General features: G+C 41.2%; 1 protein-coding gene across 1 annotated transcript in view; it reads left to right on the top strand.

Moving 5' to 3' along the window:
- LOC149081015 (nose resistant to fluoxetine protein 6-like) overlaps positions 1 to 12752 on the top strand; it is a 28104-nt gene extending 15352 nt beyond the window's left edge. Inside the window, exons 9-15 of the mRNA XM_089237752.1 lie at positions 4373 to 4529; positions 5553 to 5632; positions 5724 to 5867; positions 7166 to 7289; positions 8003 to 8177; positions 11340 to 11482; positions 12511 to 12752. Coding sequence (XP_089093878.1) covers positions 4373 to 4529; positions 5553 to 5632; positions 5724 to 5867; positions 7166 to 7289; positions 8003 to 8177; positions 11340 to 11482; positions 12511 to 12624 — 937 coding nt within the window. The 3' untranslated portion in view covers positions 12625 to 12752. The remainder of the gene's footprint in view (positions 1 to 4372; positions 4530 to 5552; positions 5633 to 5723; positions 5868 to 7165; positions 7290 to 8002; positions 8178 to 11339; positions 11483 to 12510) is intronic.
- The last annotated feature ends 6323 nt before the right edge of the window (positions 12753 to 19075 follow it).

The following is a 19075-nucleotide window of genomic DNA, read 5'->3' as shown; positions in this document are numbered from 1 at the left end:
TATATACCAAATGGGACCCGACTTGAACGATAGGCTACTTTAAAATTTCGTCAGCCCAAGGCAAATGCCCCAAATGGGCAAAAAAACTGTCCGGCAACAATGGTTTTTGGGCCTCAACAATCACTTTCCGAACGTTTACTTTGGTTACCGTGGTTCCCTAGCAATGCGTTTCAGACGGCGTGTATATGCCTTTACAACGGTTTGTCACTTCTTTAATCCTGTTAGTATATGTATAATAGTTTATGCCTTTATATTGGTTTGCCACATTTTCAATATACTCTCAGTAATGAGGCTTTTTGAATAGACGTCAATCATCATCAGCATCGCTTTGAGGGTCAGGAAAAGGGTGATCCTCATAGAAATCAGTGCTAAAATTGTCGATTTTACTGTAGAAATGCGGAAATTAGTGGGATTTTCCGCCCCATCAATAATTTTAAAAATTGTATTGAATTCTCGATTTCTGAAACATTCTGTTCGCTTAGAGATATACGAAGCCCAGGAGATTAAATATGAAGTAAATAGCCAAACCTATACTTTTGAGTTGGATATTCGAGCAATATCATTGATTTCATTTATATCTTCTCAAGTATGAAAATTAATGTCTCCATGTTGTCTCTTTTGATATTTATTTGCATAAATTCATGTGGGTTAGGATATTTTAAAATTAGTTATGAGCCCGTGAAAAGTGCATCGAAAAAATTCCACAGCTTTAACTAAGGATTTTTGGAAGCTGGAACAGACAGATGGATAAGTTCGGGGGGGGGGGGGATCGAAATACCTAGCGCCCCTTCAAAAAAGAAAAATATATATTCATTTGTACGTTTCTGTGTAAATCTAGATTTGTTTATTTCATGAATCGCGCAAGAAGTCGCCATATTGGTTAACTTGGACACGGTTTGTATGTCCCTCAAAAAAAAGAGAGGGAGATATCACGTGATCCAAAAAAAACCTCATTGAAGAAAACCCGGGCAGCGCCGGGTATTATAGCTAGTTGACTATAATATAGAAGGGCCCCGTGAAAAGTCTGAAATTGGGCCCGGAAAAGCCTACGGGCCCTGCTCCAGGATGTGGGGCCATGGGTATAGTTTCAGTTTAAGAAATGCTCGAATGGCGGTTGTAAATTACCCTGTATCAGTTGTGAGAGAGCAAATACAGTGTATAACAAAATAAAAACATCCATATTTTTATACGGCCACTTGTCCTCTAACTTCCAATGAGGAAGTTGCTGCCCGACGCCAACACAAAAAATTCCATGTTTTTAACTGTAGTGTGCGATGAGATATTATAATTCAAAAACCAGAGAAAAGTTGGGAGGTAACAGCAAAAACTAACGGACAACGCTCTTCTCCCTTATTTTTCTGCCCTTGCCCAACTTATCTTCGGTTTTTGAATTAGAATATCTCTGCGCATATTCCAGTTAAAAACATAGGATATCTTTTGTTGGACTCAGAAAAGGCAGGTAAACATTTTTTCAAGTGGAAGTTAGAAAACGGGGGGTGGGGGGGGGCGTAAAACAATTAAGATTTTTTTTGTATTTTGTGACGCACTGTATTTTTATTCTGGAAAGTGGTACAGGGTAATTTTTGAACATGTTTTAAAACTGAAACCATACCTCTACTACAAACCATTTAACCATTTATGAGACCGCTTTAGCACTTACAGGACACCCTGTATGTTGATTATCATGTAAATGTTGTGCGTGTTGACAGGGCCGCAACTACACTCATGTCCATAAATTGAGGATAATGCCAGCTGCGGCAAATAAAGGTTCAGAAACAAAACAAACGTTACTTATTCATAAAGCCCATTTATTAAACAAAAGATAAAGAACAAAAACGATGGTGTATGTATGATACCATTCATAAAAACGACGATTTTTGCTCCCTGGAGCAATTGTAAAAAATATCTCCTTTACAAAAACTTGACGGGCTGCAACTCGTCGGCCAAGCATGACCCACACATGCTCTATCGGATTCAAGTCAGGTGAAAATGCTGGCCATTCCATACGGGTTATATCCTCAGATTCAAGGCATTCGTTTACGATGTTTGCTCGGTGAGGTCATCCATAAACACAAATTCTGCGCCCATGGCACCCCTAAACAAACGTACATGTTGTTCCAGAATGATGTCCCGATAAATCTGGGCTTTCATAGTTCCGGTTTGAACATGCAGATCTGTTCTGGAACCCAGTATAATCCCACCCCAAACGAGCAATGCTGCACCACCGTAACGGTGTCGTTCAATGATGTTGTCTTCGTGGTAACGGGTACCTGGCGTTCTCCGTATGAAAGTCCGACGTGAATCAGACTGCAAGCTAAACCTGGACTCGTCGGAAAACATCACACAAGCCCACTGTGACGATGTCCACATTGCATGTTCTCTACTCCAGGCTAATCGCTGCCGACAGTGAGTTGCCGTGAGCGGAACACATCTGACAGGCCTGCGAGCATATACACCAATATCTCCCAAACGTCTGTACACGGTTTGCCTTGAAACTGTGGTACTGATGATAGCTGTGGCTGCAGATAGCTGACGAGACAGGTCGGATGCTGTGCTCCGTCTGCTTCTTTTGGCAGTTACTGCCAAATACCGGTCTTCATTCGGCGTTGTAACTCGGAGGCGACCTGTACTGTAACGTCCACTGACATTTCCGTTATCTTGGAATCGTTGCCAAAGCCTGGAGATGACACTTTGGGCAATTCCAAGTTCCTCGGATACTTCCATCTGAGTACGCCCACATTCCAGGTGGCCGATAATTCTACCACGTAAAAAATCATCCACATGCGTCCTCTGTGTCATAACTATTCGCTTATGGCATTGAGCGCCTTACAGAACTCTTGTGAACAATTTCACTTCTTTGCCACCATTTCTTATATACCCTCCTCTTACACTCTCGTCATTGTGACGTACTATCGGCATCATCTGGTGGCTTCCTGAAACTTGCATATCATTCTTGCAGATGTGTGTGATAATTCTACAGGTGAAATTTTTACTTTAGATTTCAATTTCCGTGTGATTCTGAATTATCCTTAATTTATGGACATGAGTGTAGAAAGAAAAATTTGTTCTGCCGCCCTGTTGCCGGTATCCATTTTGCTGCCTTCCGATCCGTAATTTTTAATTGAAAAACGATATTCTAAGCTCGCTTCCCACTGCTCCAGTGCCAGGGGCATCAGACCCTGCTCTTCGCTTAGTTGCTGCCTTGCGCGTTGGCCACGAAAATGCGAGGTGAATGAGCAAACGTGCTCTTTAACATTTTCACTACCAATTTTTGAACATGCACGGGTCATATAATATGTGAACCGAGAACGATCAGGCTCTGTCGCTTGTGCGATGAAAGCCCATTGCACCGGAAGGCGTGGCCATGCTGGAGAAAATCCAAACGTCGTGGGCAGAGGAATTTGCACACTGATTGGGGAAGATTTTACAGTTTCTTAAAAGACAGCCGATGTGCAGTCGTGAGGGCATCGTGCTGGACTCCAAGCCCTAGTTCGAACCCTGAGGGCGGCACAGTGATGGTCAGCTGAAATTCGTTTTTCACGGTTTATCAACTTCGAGGCGCGACTGCGAGCCTGTCTCCCATTAAACCAGAAAAAGCCTCTCCACAGAGAGCAAGCAGACCTTCAGCATGATACTACACATAACATGAAAATTAATGCATTCCAAGTTCACTTCAAAACATGGAACGCGGATGACAGCAAGAACACGTAACAAGTACAGCTCTGATGAAATAAGTTAGGTGCCATGCATACACTCACGTCACACGTTCCGGCATGAACCGATTCGTTAGAAATTTCGCAGAGGAATGTGTACGAGGTGCATTTACGGTCAAATAGTAGTAGTAGTTCTTTAACACTAAGATAATTATTCTCAAAGTGGACTCTAATATCGATAATAATAGCTAATATCTCTCCTTCATTGGGACTTGAACCTGTGTTTCTCCGGTTCCCACTTCTGACGAGAGCTTTACATCTTCTCTCTCTTTCCTACCCCTCAATGTCAAAATATACCCCATACTTCCCTATCTGGGCAGTCTTCGGTGGTCTTGGCAGTTAAAGCAAGGGTTTTCAACCTTTACGAAAGTGCGGGCCACAACATTGGTATGAAAACGTGCCGCGAGCCACTCAAGTGATCTCTGAATATGCTGTAGGTCCCTTAAGTGATCTGAAATGAGCCGCTTATTTCATCAAAACTATGTGAGGTCATGGGTCGCATCAGATGACTTTAAAAGCCACATTTGGCTCGCGGGCCACGGATTGAGCATATGTGTGTTGAAGGGTTAATTTTTCAATGTTTCCTAGATTAAGGAGAAACGTCGAGCCGATACTTACTGAAGATGCTGAATCTCTCTCTCTTACTCTCTCTTACATAGATTGACTCCAGTCTACGCCATCGTACTGGGATTCAATTACGCCTTGATGAAGTATGTCGCAGACGGACCGTTATGGCCCTCGAATGGCAACGAAGCACTTTGCAGTGAGTCCTGGTGGTGGAACATGTTATACATCAACAACTTCGCCAATAAAACGGTGAGTAAACATTCCTACTAGATATTCTCGTACGATCGACAATCAATCAGTAAATCGAACGAAGTTTGATTATGTATTGAAATCTTTCAAAAAAAATTTGATACGTAATGCAGCACAATATGCATTACTTCACAACCATCCGCAATGTAGCACAATACACACTGTCCCACCATTGGTAACACAGCGTAATGCGCAATGCAGAGCCACCTGCTATATAGCACAACACGCAATATATCACGATACACATATCAGCGCAACCATCTGCAATACAAACCAATAAGCACTGCAGAACCATCCGTAATACAGCGCAATTCGAAATTCAGAGTCATCTGCTATACAACACAATACACCACGATAAGCATTGCACACAACCATCGCAATGCAGCACAATACGCACTGCACCACAACCATCTGCTATACAGCACAATACGCACTGCACCACAACCATCTGCTATACAGCACAATACGCAGTGCATCACGATGCGCATTGCAGCACAACCATCCGCAATACAAAACAATACGCACTGCACTACCATCGGTAATACAGCGCAATACGCAATGCAGAGCCATCTGCTATACAGCTGAATACGCATTGCACCACCATTGGTAAAGACGCGTTTACATTAGCGTCCGGTTCATGCAAAGTAAGCATTCGCGATTGGTTGTTCAGTAATTTGTGCGGTTTTGTGAACGACTCCTGAGCTGTTTGAGCTCGACCCGTACGGAATCGGTTTTTTTCAACGAACAGAAAGTAAAGAAAGGAAACACAAAGGAAGTTTGTGTACCCACGTGCGGACTAGAACCGCTACAGGGGATCGCACGTTGGAAGATAGCGCGTATCAATGCACCACAATACGCATTGCACCACCATCCACAAATTACGGAAATATGCATTGTACCACGAACAACTGAATCGAACAAAATTAGATTGTAGATTAAAATCTTTCACACACACACAAAAGTTTCTTTTATTATTATTTTTTAAATATCCATCAGAGAACCTGATAAAATTTCCAATTGCAGTGTATGTGTTGGAGCTGGTTCTTGGCATGTGACATGCAGTTCTACGTGGTTAGCCCTCTCTTATTGTATCCTCTATGGAGGTATGTGTGTAAGAATCAACTGGTTTCGTCGTCTAACCCTTGAATTTATTAGGAAAACAAGATTTTCACGTATGTTATGATTATATTTTAGGAATCACAAGGTGGGCTTATCCTTAGTGGGCAGTTTGATGTTGGGCTCGTGGATCTGCGCGATCGCCGTCTCTTGGAGTTACGAGTTCCTTTCACCCTTTTTCGCTCTCATCCACATCGTTGATATACAAGGATTCACGGTGAGGTAAGTGAAAAAAAAATTGTTTAATTATCGTTTTTTCCTACAGCTAAATTGTTCCGCAGGATGGTAGCACCCGCTTACACACGAGATCCAATCATACGGTCACTCACCTACTAACTTGGTCAGTCTTACAAACGGTACAGACTACATGCGGTCACTCATTTGGTCACTCGTGTGGTGTCCAACCACTTGGTCAGTCATATGATCTTATGATATTCTTATTTTTAAAGCTTATGTTTAAAATAGCTAATATAACCACATGATCCTGGTCACGGCACCATGTGGTGAAATAGTTATAAGGTGATGTTAAATAAAAATATGGATTTGTCACCGGAGTGGAGAATACCTGAAAAGGGGGAAGAGGTAAAAAATGGCAAGACAACAAAAAAAAAATCAAGAATTACTTCCATCCGGAAACTCAGTGTGGTTATCAAGACTTATAAAAATCACATTTATTTTAGCGTTGCATAAGGGAGATTCTCTCAAAAAGAAAATGCTTACACATATATGACTTGTATCTATTTAAATCATATTATCATATTATTGATCATATTATTATATCTATTTATATCATTGGCTCTGCATTAAATTAATGAAAATGTGTACAAAAAAAAAAAATCCCATGAGGTACCTCATAAATATTATTGTCGATCATCGTAGGAAAAAGTTTTCAAACAAAGTTCATGATGGGAATGTCCTATGCTGATGATCGTCGGTGCCGATGCAAACCAACAATTGCAGATGGATTACAGGAACATCATCACCATTAATCGTCGTTATGTGTTTCCGATCATAAGCTTAATATTCTGTCCTCTTAGTGACATCAACTACATTTCAAGTTGCACTGTGGCGAGCTTTTTCAGAGCAGTAAGCACGATCATCAGGAGGTCCCGCAAACAGAACCTCGTCGTTTTAGGGCCATCTTGAATCCTCTCACGCTAGGTGCCCGGCTTCTCTCAGCATTTTCACACCTTGGCGATGACGAGCTCGCCAAGTGTACAGGAGTGAGCTCGCCGATGGTGTACGTGACTGTCCTTTTGTACAGTAGCGGTCACTGTAACCGGTGCCTTCTGGTGTTTACCGTGCCTGGGAGATGTATGAGTAAATTTTGCGATCGGGGTCGAGTACGAAAATAAAAATGCAAATTCATGCCTGTGATGGCATGACAGAAGTGATTTCCCCGGTCTCTTGGAATTCGTTATAACGGGATTCGACTGTATTATATCATCCCGTCATTTTCATGATAGTGTTCCAGAATTAACCCTTTATGCTGAATTAACTAGTAACTGTTCATTTTCCAGAATGAATGATTTCTTCCTGAAATTCTACATTAAGCCGTACATACGGATCGGACCTTATTTAGTTGGGATGATAGTTGGTTACGTAATTTATAGAGAAAGGGACCAGAAACGCCATCTGCCCATGGTGAGTCAATTTTCATTTTTCCGACTTAACCCTTTGCGGTCCAGAGGTTTCTTCCGGTACTTCGTTGCTTCACAGTTCGTAGTTTATATCAACTCCCCCACGTAATAAGGAATGCCCGTGGATATTCTAGCTATTGCGTTTTTTGTACTTATGAGTTCTGCTAAGAAGCCAGATTCACAGTATTATAAAAAATACCTTCCTGTAATAGTAAGGGGCTGTTACAATAAGGAAGTACCGGCTTTAACCTAGTGTCGATTCCACCTCGATATGGTACAGCACTTCCTAGGGATAGAAGGCTTCTGCAGTGTTTGCCATAAACGTCATTTGAAACACAGCATCCCATTTCGTTTTTTCTTATTTTGGCATAGAATCTTCCTGATTGGCTCACAAATGCCGCATAGTGATTGTATGTGGGACATAGAAATCGCCAATTCTTAGCCCGATCATTTATTTTCCTTACAACGATGATACAGGCAGTGATTTTTGACTGATTTTTTTTCCCCTGAATATTCTGAGGGAAAATGGGACTACTTACTGATGTCACAAGCAGACTGCGGAGGCCTTCTATCTCTAGGAGGTGCTGTATGGTACCGCAAAGGTTAAAAGAGTGCCCAATCAAGAGACTATGATTGTGCTCTCGAACAATGATTGATTGATTGAGACTGGAAACAATCTGTGGCTGGTGCTTACTTAATACGACTTTGCATTTTCAGACGGTTCAAGCGATTGGTTGGTGTTCCGCAGCTCTTTTGACGTTGCCGATGATCTACGGGTTGCACCACGTGGACATCGATGTCCCGTTAGCAGCTTTCTACAACGCCCTCTCCCCGTCGCTGTTCACTGCCGGAATCGCCTGGGTCGTTTTCACGTGCGTCACTGAAAATGGAGGTATGAAACGGAATTATTTACAGCTACTCCTCGACATAAGAACGATCGAGTTACGAACCGAGATATTTTGCGCTCGTTTGGCCAGATCGCCCTTGGTGAGATGCAGCAAAAATGTTTTAACCTGATTCTGAAACAACGAATTCTTGCTAAATTGGTGAAATTTCACTATACGGATGATACTCGGAGCGGATCCTATTCGTAAGGGGGGGGGGGGGGTCCGTTTTTAAGGAATCATGATAAAGTTGGGGAGGAGTTCGAATGATGATTACGTAAGCAATAGGTCAGAAGTTCTCAAACTTTTGCCTCCTGCGACTGCCTTGCTCAGTTCATGGTTCGTCTACGGCTCCCTAAAATACTGTGATAAACATTTCCACGTACGAAATAAAAACTTCAAAGCATAAATAGGCGCACAAAATCAATATCTCCAGCTCAACGCGACGCCCCTGACAAAGGATGTAGACGCCCTAGTAGCCGCGTGCACATTTAGGGAAACACTGCAATAAGGGTATGAGAATATGGATTCGGAAATGATCTATGATTTCCGGAAGTATGTATGTAAATTGAAAGGGCTCATCCTCCCGGTATTTTAATTCAGGTAGAGTGATTGCTACTAAATAACGACCAGCGTTAGTCTAGACTGGCCCTTCTTTGCAGACAAAGAGGGGGGGGGGTCAGTGCTTTGCTTACTTTTGCTGACATGAGGGCTGGAGGGCGATTAAAATGACCAAAATTTTACTTACGTAATACTTGAATGCCCCCCCCCCCCAATCGAGGAGTGGCTGAATTCTTCTGATGTACTGCTGTGTATTGGAGCATTCTACACCATTCACTTTTGTGTATAAACTGAAGAGCCAAAAAAACTGGTGAACATGCGTATGCAAATAAAGAGATATGGAACCAATCAGAGTACGGCGCTGCGGTCGGCAACGCCTGTATAACACAACAAGTGTCTGGCATAGTTGTTAGATCGGTTACTGCTGCTACAATGGCAGGTTATCGAGAATTAAGTAAGTTTGAATGTGGTGTAAGCATCCTGTCTGATCACCTGCACCCATTTATGTCCATCGTGCATTCCGACGGACTAGGACAATTTCAGCAGGACAATGCGACACCCCACACGTCCAGAATTGCTACAAAATGGCTCCAGGAACACTCTTCTGACTTTATACACTTCCGCTGGCCACCTAAATCCCCAGACATGAACATTATTGAACATATCTGGGATGCCTTGCAACGTGATGTTCAGAAGAGATCTCCCCCCCTCCCCCTTACTCCTACGGATTTATGGACAGCCCTGCAGGATTCATGGTGTCAATTACCTCCAGCACTACTTCAGACATTAGTCGAGTCCATGCCACGTCGTGTTGCGGCACTTCTGCGTGCTCGCGGGGGCCCTACCACGACCACCTAGATAACCGTATAGGAGGTCGTGGCCCTACACGATAATAGGCAGGTCACCAGTTTTTTTGGCTCTTCAGTGTATATTTATACTGCAGAGTGGTCATAAATTGACTCTACTCAGACGTACAAAACGCATATAGCGCCTATTCTGGTGGAGGTATTTTGATGGAACTTTGAATGGTATATAGGCGGTCTGGACCCCATGAAGGGGTGGGGGGAGTAATAAAGTTTCAATAAAAGAAGTAGTTCAATTTTTTACAAACCAGGTAAAAAGTGGCGCTTTTTTCATCGTGGTTATTTTCTTCCCCCCATGGTCCAAATAATGTATATACCAAGTTTCAATAAAATACACTACATAGGTCGGAGTAGTGTCAGTTGGACTATAGTGACACTACTCCGACCTATTCAGCGCGCTGTAGTGGACGGATTTAATTGAAATTTTGTATATACAGGGTGTTACAAAAAGAATCGTCTAATTTAAAAAAAATCATAACCATTCAGCTTCTAATCCGTTTTGATCGAATAATGTATAGGTAGAGTTTCCCCTCGAGTTTCACGCAGTTGCCGACAGGTAGCGCTAACGCTCTTCCTTCGACCGCATGTTAAGTGTTTGTCAAGATGGTGACTGCACAACAGAAATCGTTTTGTGTTCTAAGCTTCGCGAAGTGGGAGTCCCTACCAAGTGTGCATCGTGCTTTTCGTCGACAATACCCTGCTTAATACGACAATACCCTGCTTAATACAACAATACTGCGAAATACTACAAATTTACTGCGACAATACCCTAACTTCCTACCGCTCAGAGGATTAGGCGATGGCGTAAACAATGCCGAGACACGGATTATCTGTGTAAAGTGAAAAACCCTGGCCGTCCTCGCATGTCAGACGAAAATGTGCAGCGCATCCGACAGAGTTTCGCACGCAATCCACAGCAGAAATCCACTCGCAGTGGATGCAAACATGCTCGTAAAAGTTTGGGAAGAATTTGACTACCGTGCATCCCAAGATGGACATATTGAGCACCTTTAATTTGGTTTTTAAAAAACGTTGATTGGCCATGTAATATAAAATTAATCTTAAGTGTCTATGTGTGTTCAATATTTTTCGTAATATACGCATTTAGAATCGGGTGATTCTTTTCGAAACACCCTGTATGTTATGTGGTCCGTGAGAAAAGACAACTGCGATAAAAAAAAACGCTACTTTTTCACCAAGTGGTCAAAAGTTGAACTATTTTTTTATTGAATCTTTCGTTTTCCCCTATGGTTCATATATGATATATATGCCAAGTTTCATCAAAATGCGCGCTACATACGCCTGAGTAGTGCAATTTATATGCAACCACCCCGTAAATGTTACACCACCTTTTGTACATATTATGTGAAACACGTATGTGAATGCATATTTTAAAAGGATCCTCTAGGTACCCCCTAAGATAGGGGTCCCCTTAAACTCGTTGTATAATCAGATTCTATTTTTTTTTGTCTGACCTCTCACATGTTTCTTTGTAATTGTATATGAATGCACATACATGGCTATGGGTCCTTCAGGTCCCATGATAGGGACACCCTATTGTTTTTCTTTCCTCCCTGTAACTCAGAATTTTCTACGGCACAGCACGAACACACTATCCGGCGCAATGAGCTTATATTGCGTAAGCAACAGTGCCTGGTCGTGCTTGGCCCGTCCTGTTCTATTCTGTGTATGTGTATACGCCTTGTTATACCGATCGATAATCTCTCGATGTATTGGAATTTACAGGTTTCGTGAATAGAATTCTGTCACATAGTGTATTCATGCCACTGAGCCGGCTGACGTACTGCGCGTACCTCGTGCACCCCATCATAATCATTGGTTACTATCAGTCACTGCAGAAATCGATACAAGTGACGTCCATCATGTCGGTGAGTCTCTGAATCTCTTGGTTAAATTCATGTCTATCGGTTCGCTAACACTCTTACCAGGGAAGTGCACGAGGTGTCAGTCGCCGAGTTTGACAAAAGTGGTATCGTTGGGAAGGACTTGACGTGGTTTTGGGGGGGGGGGGCATTCAAGTATTACCTCAGCATCAATTTCGGATTGATAAATTTCAACAGGAATACTGTTTTAACGTTTGCGGAGCGGCCGTTTCGAAACGCGCTGGCACGTATTCATTTCATGTGAGACCATGCATTCTTTGATGACAATTGTTTGTATTGGTGTGTACTATCACTTCTTGAAGTTTTTCCCATCTTTTCTGAATCACCCTGTATATACCGTGGGCAACCTGAGTGATCTGGAACTGCTCCGAGGATCTCTTAAGTGCTCTGCAACTGTGCCGCTGATCACTCAAGTGATCTGCAAATGCGGGTTCCTGTGATCTGACAATCCGCAGTGAATCACTCGAGTAATCTTTAAATGTGCTGCTCGGTTAGTTTTTAAAATATTCGGTTTGAAGTCGAGGCCAAATCAGTTGTCTCCGAGGGCCATATTTGGAACGCGGGGCATGGGTTGAACATCTATGCCATAAATATGCAGGGAAGGGGGGGGGGAGCCTTAGTGAGCTTAGCCCAGGGCGGCGAATTCGGAGGGGGCAGCAAATTTTGAAGTCAAGAGGCAATGCGAGAGACCAAAACAGTAAGCAGGTATGCATGCCCCCCCCCCCACAAGGATGAGGCTAACATGGCTCCAGCCCTGGGACCCAGGACAATTGTCATAATTTTTTTCCCCGTGCTATGATTTCACCAAGCTGTAGAATCATAAATGCGCCTCTGAAGCTGTGTACCCTGTATTTTGGTGAGATAAACTGGTCTCTATCTCGAAAAAGACGCATCTGTGACGGGTAGTTTCATCGACTTTCCAACGGCACACTTTTGTCAAAAACCAGCGACATACACACGGTGCACTTCCCTAGTTACAGCAGGTTCATTCTAGGAATTTTCTTTAATTGCAGACTACTTTGTACCTCGCTTTCCTGATGATGTCGTACATGGCAGCCTTCGTGACGTCACTGCTGTTCGAAGCTCCTTTCATGGCCGTAGAGAAGATGTTCATCAAGAGGAAATGACCACAACTCGCCTTCCAGGGTCGTCATGGGGCGGCACGTAAGCTCGAGCCGCCCCTGACTGTTAACGTTTCGAAAACATAATTAAAGGCATTGAGAGATAGGACAGGAACCCTCAACTAATTTATTAGTGCGGAAAACATTTTTCGATTTCAGACGGAAAGGATCCAGCAACTGTCAGTGTGCCAAAAACAATATTAAATGCAAAGGAACTCTGAAGGAATCCAACATATCCCCGTGCCAAAAGCATTTCCCGATTTGCGACGGAAGGGGCCCAGCAATTGTCAGTGTGTTGAAAACAAAATTAAAGCAAAGGGACACGGAGGGTCCCGAACTTATATCAAAAATGCGAAAAACATCTTTCGATTCGAGACGGAAGGGTCACGGCAACTGTCAGAGTGCCAAAATCAAAATTAAAGATAAAGGGAAGGATTATTCAGTTTGAGACGGAAGGGAGCCAGCAACTGTACGCATGCCGAAAACAAAATAAAAGTTAAAGGGGGCGGATGGGCCCTAACTAATATGCACTTCCAAAACCATTTTTCGCATCGGGATGGAAGGGGACCAGCATCTGTCAGCGTGCTAAAAAAGAAAATGAAAGCCGAAGATTGATTGATCGATGACCGCTCACGCCCAGCGCTGTTGTGCAAAACAACTTCCTCTCGTTACCTCCTAGGAGGCTGGGTCGTGTCCGAGAGCATCTTCTATTTATTCAACAAATGAAAAAACTATATACATTCTATGGAAACAATCCATCAGAAGACATTGAGGATACATACAATCAGGATTAACTAAGAGAAAAATGAAATCTATATATATAAAATTGATTTTCTGTGTGTGTGTATGTTCTCTATACAAATCTACAATTTTAGATCGATCGTCGCCAAATTTGCATATATACCAAATGGGACCCGACTTGAACGATAGGCTACTTTAAAATTTCGTCAGCCCAGGGCAGATGCCCCAAATGGGCAAAAAACTGTCCGGCAACAATGGTTTTTGGGCCTAAGCAATCACTTTCCGAACGTTTACTTTGGTTACCGTGGTTCCCTAGCAATGCGTTTCAGACGTGTATATACCTTTACAACTGTTTGTCACTTCTTTAATCCTGTTAGTATATGTATAATAGTTTATGCCTTTGTAATGGTTTGCCACATTTTCAATATACTCTCAGTAATGAGGCTTTTTGAATAGACGTCATAATCATCATCAGCATCACTTTGAGAGTCGGGAAAAGGGTGATCCTCATAGAAATCATTGCTAAAATTGTCGATTTTACTGTAGAAATGCGGAAATTAGTGGGATTTTCCGCCCCAGCAATAATTTTAAAAATTGTATTGAATTCTCGATTTTTGAAATATTCAGTTCGCTTAGAGATATACGAAGCCCCAGGAGATTAAATACGAAGTAATTAGCCAAACCTATACTTTTGAATTGGATATTCGAGCAATATCATTGATTTCATTTATATCTTCTCAAGTATGAAAATTAATGTCCCCATATTGTCTCTTTTGATATTTATTTGCATAAATTCATGTCGGTTAGGATATTTTAAAATTAGTTATGAGCCCGTGAAAAGTGCACCGAAAAAATTCCACAGCTTTAACTAAGGATTTTTGGAAGCTGGAACAGACAGATGGGTAACTTGAAGTTCAGGGGGGGGGGGGATCGAAATACCTAGCGCCCCTTAAAAAATGAAAAATATATATTCATTTCTACGTTTCTGTGTAAATCTATATTTGTTTATTTCATGAATCGCGCAGGAAGTCGCCATATTGGTTAACTTGGACACGGTTTGTATGTCCCTCAAAAAAAAAAGAGAGGGAGATATCACGTGATCCAAAAAAAACCTCATTGAAGAAAACCCGGGCAACGCCGGGTATTATAGCTAGTAAAATATAAAAACCATCGAAAAAGATTAAATAGACGCTAATTTGCACTAATTAGTTATATCACAAATGCAGTATCGTATGCAGGATTTTCTCATGGGGAGGGGGGGGGGAAAGGGCATTCAACATTTTTTTCTTCCCGGTTTCTTTTTTTTTTTTACTGGAAAAATACACCATAATCTTTTCTCAAGGGAGGTGCACAAAATTTTTCGGGGGGGGGGGGAGGGGGGTAGGGGCCCGCGAGAAATCCTGGCCTGGGGGCCCGGCACTAGCATGTGGGGGCCGTGGGTTAGCTGTGGCAACTCTAACAGTCAAAGGAATCTGAATATCGATGTCTTAGTGATCCATATATAGGGATCGACATATAGGGCCTGGCGAAAGCCCGTAATTCGGACATTGCTGCCCCCTAAATTTTTCCGCCCGGGGCAGTTGCCTCCTGAATGCCGAAAATTTTGACCAGATCTCATTGTGTGTGTGTGTGTCTCTCTCTCTCTCTCTCACACACGCACACGAGCCCCTTTCATATATTTCTTTTTTCATTATAAAATTGGTGAATTACTAATAAATGATGAAAATTCTCTCATTTTCATGATGATTTACGTACCGAAAAAAATCATTTCAAAATTGACTTAAACTGAAAATAAGAAATAATTTCAAACTAATAAAATATTTTCAAGATATACAGGAACTGGATGTTGTGAAGATATTTATTATTTGAGATGTTAATTTTTTTTAAGGAAGGAAAAACTCATCTCTCCCGGTAGAGGCAGAGATGAGTTTTTCCATATATCTTGTATTAACAAGTGGAGAGCGACATTCATGTCAAAATGTTTTCAATTATTTTGGCCCTCTGATCAACCGGGTTCCCATTGGCCCATTATACGCCGAATTAAGCCGTTGTTAATTACCGTAGTTGTTCGCCCGTGGGCTTCGTGGAGAGTTCTGGTTTTTCTCACAATGTTTGATAAGTTGAATACCCCTGGATTAAAACAGTTGAAATTTCTTTTCACATATTAAACGGTGAAATTAATTTTTACACTTCAGTTCGAGGATTGAGTCTTCAATGGAATCGCAAGGGGCCGAGGTTTTTTTCCGTTGAGCACAGGTTTCCGCTTAATAAAGGTTCAATTGATATAACGTGTGAAATTATGTAACGATCTCTTAAGTAATTGAAATATCATATAAAAATAAATTAATTGAAAATAAATAATTTAAAAATAGATGATAAAATTAATTATATTTAAAATAATTGAATGCAAATGAATAATCAGTCTACAATTACTAAATAATGTATTTAAGTTCTGGCAGCACCTCTATAAAGTTCCGACCTACACTGTACTCTAAAATAACGACATTTACGTTCTTTTTAACTTTCTCAAAAATTTTCGATCAGGGTGTCATTGTCTGTCGTGTCAGGTTCAGGTTGTACGTTATCGTCAATGTTTATGTAATCCTCAGCATTAGAACCTTAACTAGGAATTTTGTAAGGGAAAGAGCAACATGGTCTTGCTGCCCCTACCACTGTAAAATTCGAAGATTTTATAATGGTCTTTTTGTTCCCACCTAAAATTTGTTATCCCCTAAATTTTGTCACCAGTGCAGTTGTCTCCCTTTCCCTCTCTCTAAATAATTCCGGCCCTGCTAAGCCTTGCGATCACGGAAATGCACACAACTTGCATACATTTGTAAGTCTTGCATAACATTTGAAAATTCAACCCTTACACTGATTTTTGCTGTTGAAAAGCCTGCACTTCCGAAAAATTTTGTTACAATTTCAGAAAGCAAATGCTTTACTATGGTTATGGCTTATCAAAACCACTGCATCAAGTACAGAATAGGTTTATGCTAATCTAAGGTGTTGATAATGTATAACTCTCATTTGCGAGCATAGACTGAGATGAAAAATTTTACCTACTCAAAAATGTTTGCTATTATTACTTCATAAATTGTCCTCCGATACCATTTTTACATCATTCTGATGGTTATCGTCCATTGATCGCCGTGTGTGAAATTTTCCATTAAAGGATACAATTTTTCTTTCTGTTTCCACGTTAGACCGGTTCCGTTTAACACATTTGCATCATTCGAAAAAGTGGAAAATTAGTCCATATCACCAAAATGTTTTTATTGTATAAAGTTAGAAATATTTCAAAATGATAAAAAGCGAAAAACTAAATGGCGTACACAAAGAATTTATAATTTTACTTAGTTCAATGAATTATTTTTCAAATTAGAAAATAATTTGAAAAATTAAATTTAATAGTTTGATACAGTATACGATAGTATTCTAGTGTTTTGTTCTTATGCATAAAAAACTAGAGCGCATATCTGCGCTTATGATGCAAATGGGTAATGCAGGTTTTTTAATGTGTATTTTGGCAGTGAAGAAATCATGGGAGCACGAAATTTTTCCGTTGAGAAGACAGATTTTACTGCATTTCCTTTTTGCAATTATAGAGAAAAAAGTAAATCAACAAGGTAAACGTGTAAAAGGCAGCTTAGCAGGGCCGGATTAACCCATATGACGGCCCTAAGCACTAAAGTCATTATGGTGTCCCCCATTTTTAACTTCAACGCATGCTCCTAACCCGTGATAATTAGATTTGTTTACAATTTTCCACTATAAGTATGCAAATTTTGATAAGCAGATAGTTTATGTGGGGTTCAAAATAATCATTTTACCAGGAGCTTATGATGCCACGGCTGCTGAGGAGCCTCGAGTGTCAGGAAGACCTCGTGACAATTTGATCTAGTTAAAATTTTGAAGAGAGTATGCAAATTATGTGGTAGTGTAGTTGCATACAGGGTGTCCTTTAAGAGTTAGTACGGCCTTTGTCTCCTCAACCATCCGTGGTAGAGATGATTTCAGTTTGAAAAAATGCTCAAAAGGCGTTCAAAAATTACCCTGTACCAGTTTTGAGAGTGAAAACACAGTGTGTAACAAAATTTAAAAAATCTAAATTTTTATTGGCCTCCCGTCCTCTAACTTCTAATTATAAAGTAACTGCACTGTATCTCCTGAGGCCAACAAAAAAATTCCAAGTTGACAAGTACAATGTTCGCGGAGATATTTGAATTCAAAATTCGAAGGAAAGTTGGAAAGGACAGCATAAATGAGGGGAAGGAGCGTTGTCGATTAGTTTTTGCTGTCCTTTCATAACTTCTCTCTCTGTACAGTTTTTGAATTCAAATATCTTAGCGAATATTGCACTTAGAAACATGCAATTTTTCTGTTGGCATCAGGAGAAACAATGCAACAACTTTCTAAGTGGAAGTTAAATGACGGGAAATCGAAGAAAAATTTAGATTTCTTATTTTGAGACACACTGTATTTTCCGAGTTGATATCACTTTTCGCTATCCATACGAAGGTTTCAACGGTTGGCTGATGCGAGATGAATTTAGGAAAGAAAATTTCAACTGTGCTCTTGGAATCGAACCCACGTTCTCGAGCTTTCTGGGTAAGCGCACTAGACTACAAAGGCAAAGAATATCAATTTTTCCTTGGAACTTGTATGCGATGAACGGTCGGACCTAACTCAGGCCAAAGTCTGGTGCCAGTTACACTGCCACCAGTCCATGTACGGTCCCGTTCAGCGCACACAAGATCTAACGAAAGATTGAGAAATTCGTTGCCATTGCAGTCTAAAGGCGCTCACCCGGCAAGATTCAATTGCAATCTTGCCGGATTCGATTCCCTGCAAAGACAGTTTTGAATGTTCTTTCTTTCCTAAATTCATCTTCGCATCAGCTAACCGTTGAAAAAAACACTATTTCCACTCTCAAAACTGGTAAAGGGAGTAGAATATACTTAGAAAGGAGTAGTAGTAGAAGGGAGTAGTAATACTTAGAAAGTATTTTGAGCATTTTTTAAATTGAAACTATGTCTCTCCGACGGACGATTGATAAGAAAAGGCCGTACTAGCACGTACAGGACACCTTGTATAGTTAGCTAGGGGCCTCAGAAAAATTTGTTTTAGCTGGGGGGGATGATGCTGTTGAGATCGCTCTGGGCTTACTTTATGGAAATAGAGCAAAATCTCTCAATCCAAAAACTGAGTATTAACGCGAGTTCTTGTTCGAAATTAACTGTGTTTCTCAGCTTTCTGTCAACCATACAGGACATAACGTCACCTCTCGCACTCTCCACTGCATAATACATTTGAAATTAAAATTTGGAAAATTTATTTTATCGCAATCTATCATTCTCATCGGCACCCCGACGCCCCTCGCCGCGAGAAATTCAAATCCCGAGAGAAATCACGAAGTGTGCGGTTTATACGGTGAAATTAAAATTTGAAAATTTATTTGATCGAAATTTATCATTCTCATCATCGCCCCAACGCCCCTCGCCGCGAGAAATTCAAATCCCGACAGAAATCGCGAAGTGCGGCTTATACGACGAAATTAAAATTTGAAAAATTTATTTGATTGCGCAATTTATCATTCTCATCGGCGCCCCAACGCCCCTCACCGCGAAAAATTCAAATCCCGACAGAAATCGCGAAGTGCGGCTTATACGGAAAAATTAAATTTTTCAATTTGACCGTGTCGGGATTTTGACTT

The sequence above is a fragment of the Pholcus phalangioides genome, unplaced genomic scaffold, assembly GCF_987345545.1.
Source record: "Pholcus phalangioides strain wild (caught in Gottingen) unplaced genomic scaffold, Ppha-v1.0 ptg000010l_1, whole genome shotgun sequence".
Lineage (NCBI taxonomy): Eukaryota > Metazoa > Arthropoda > Arachnida > Araneae > Pholcidae > Pholcus > Pholcus phalangioides.
The sequence above is the reverse complement of the archived record's forward strand: the minus strand, read 5'-3'. Positions and strand labels throughout refer to the sequence as shown.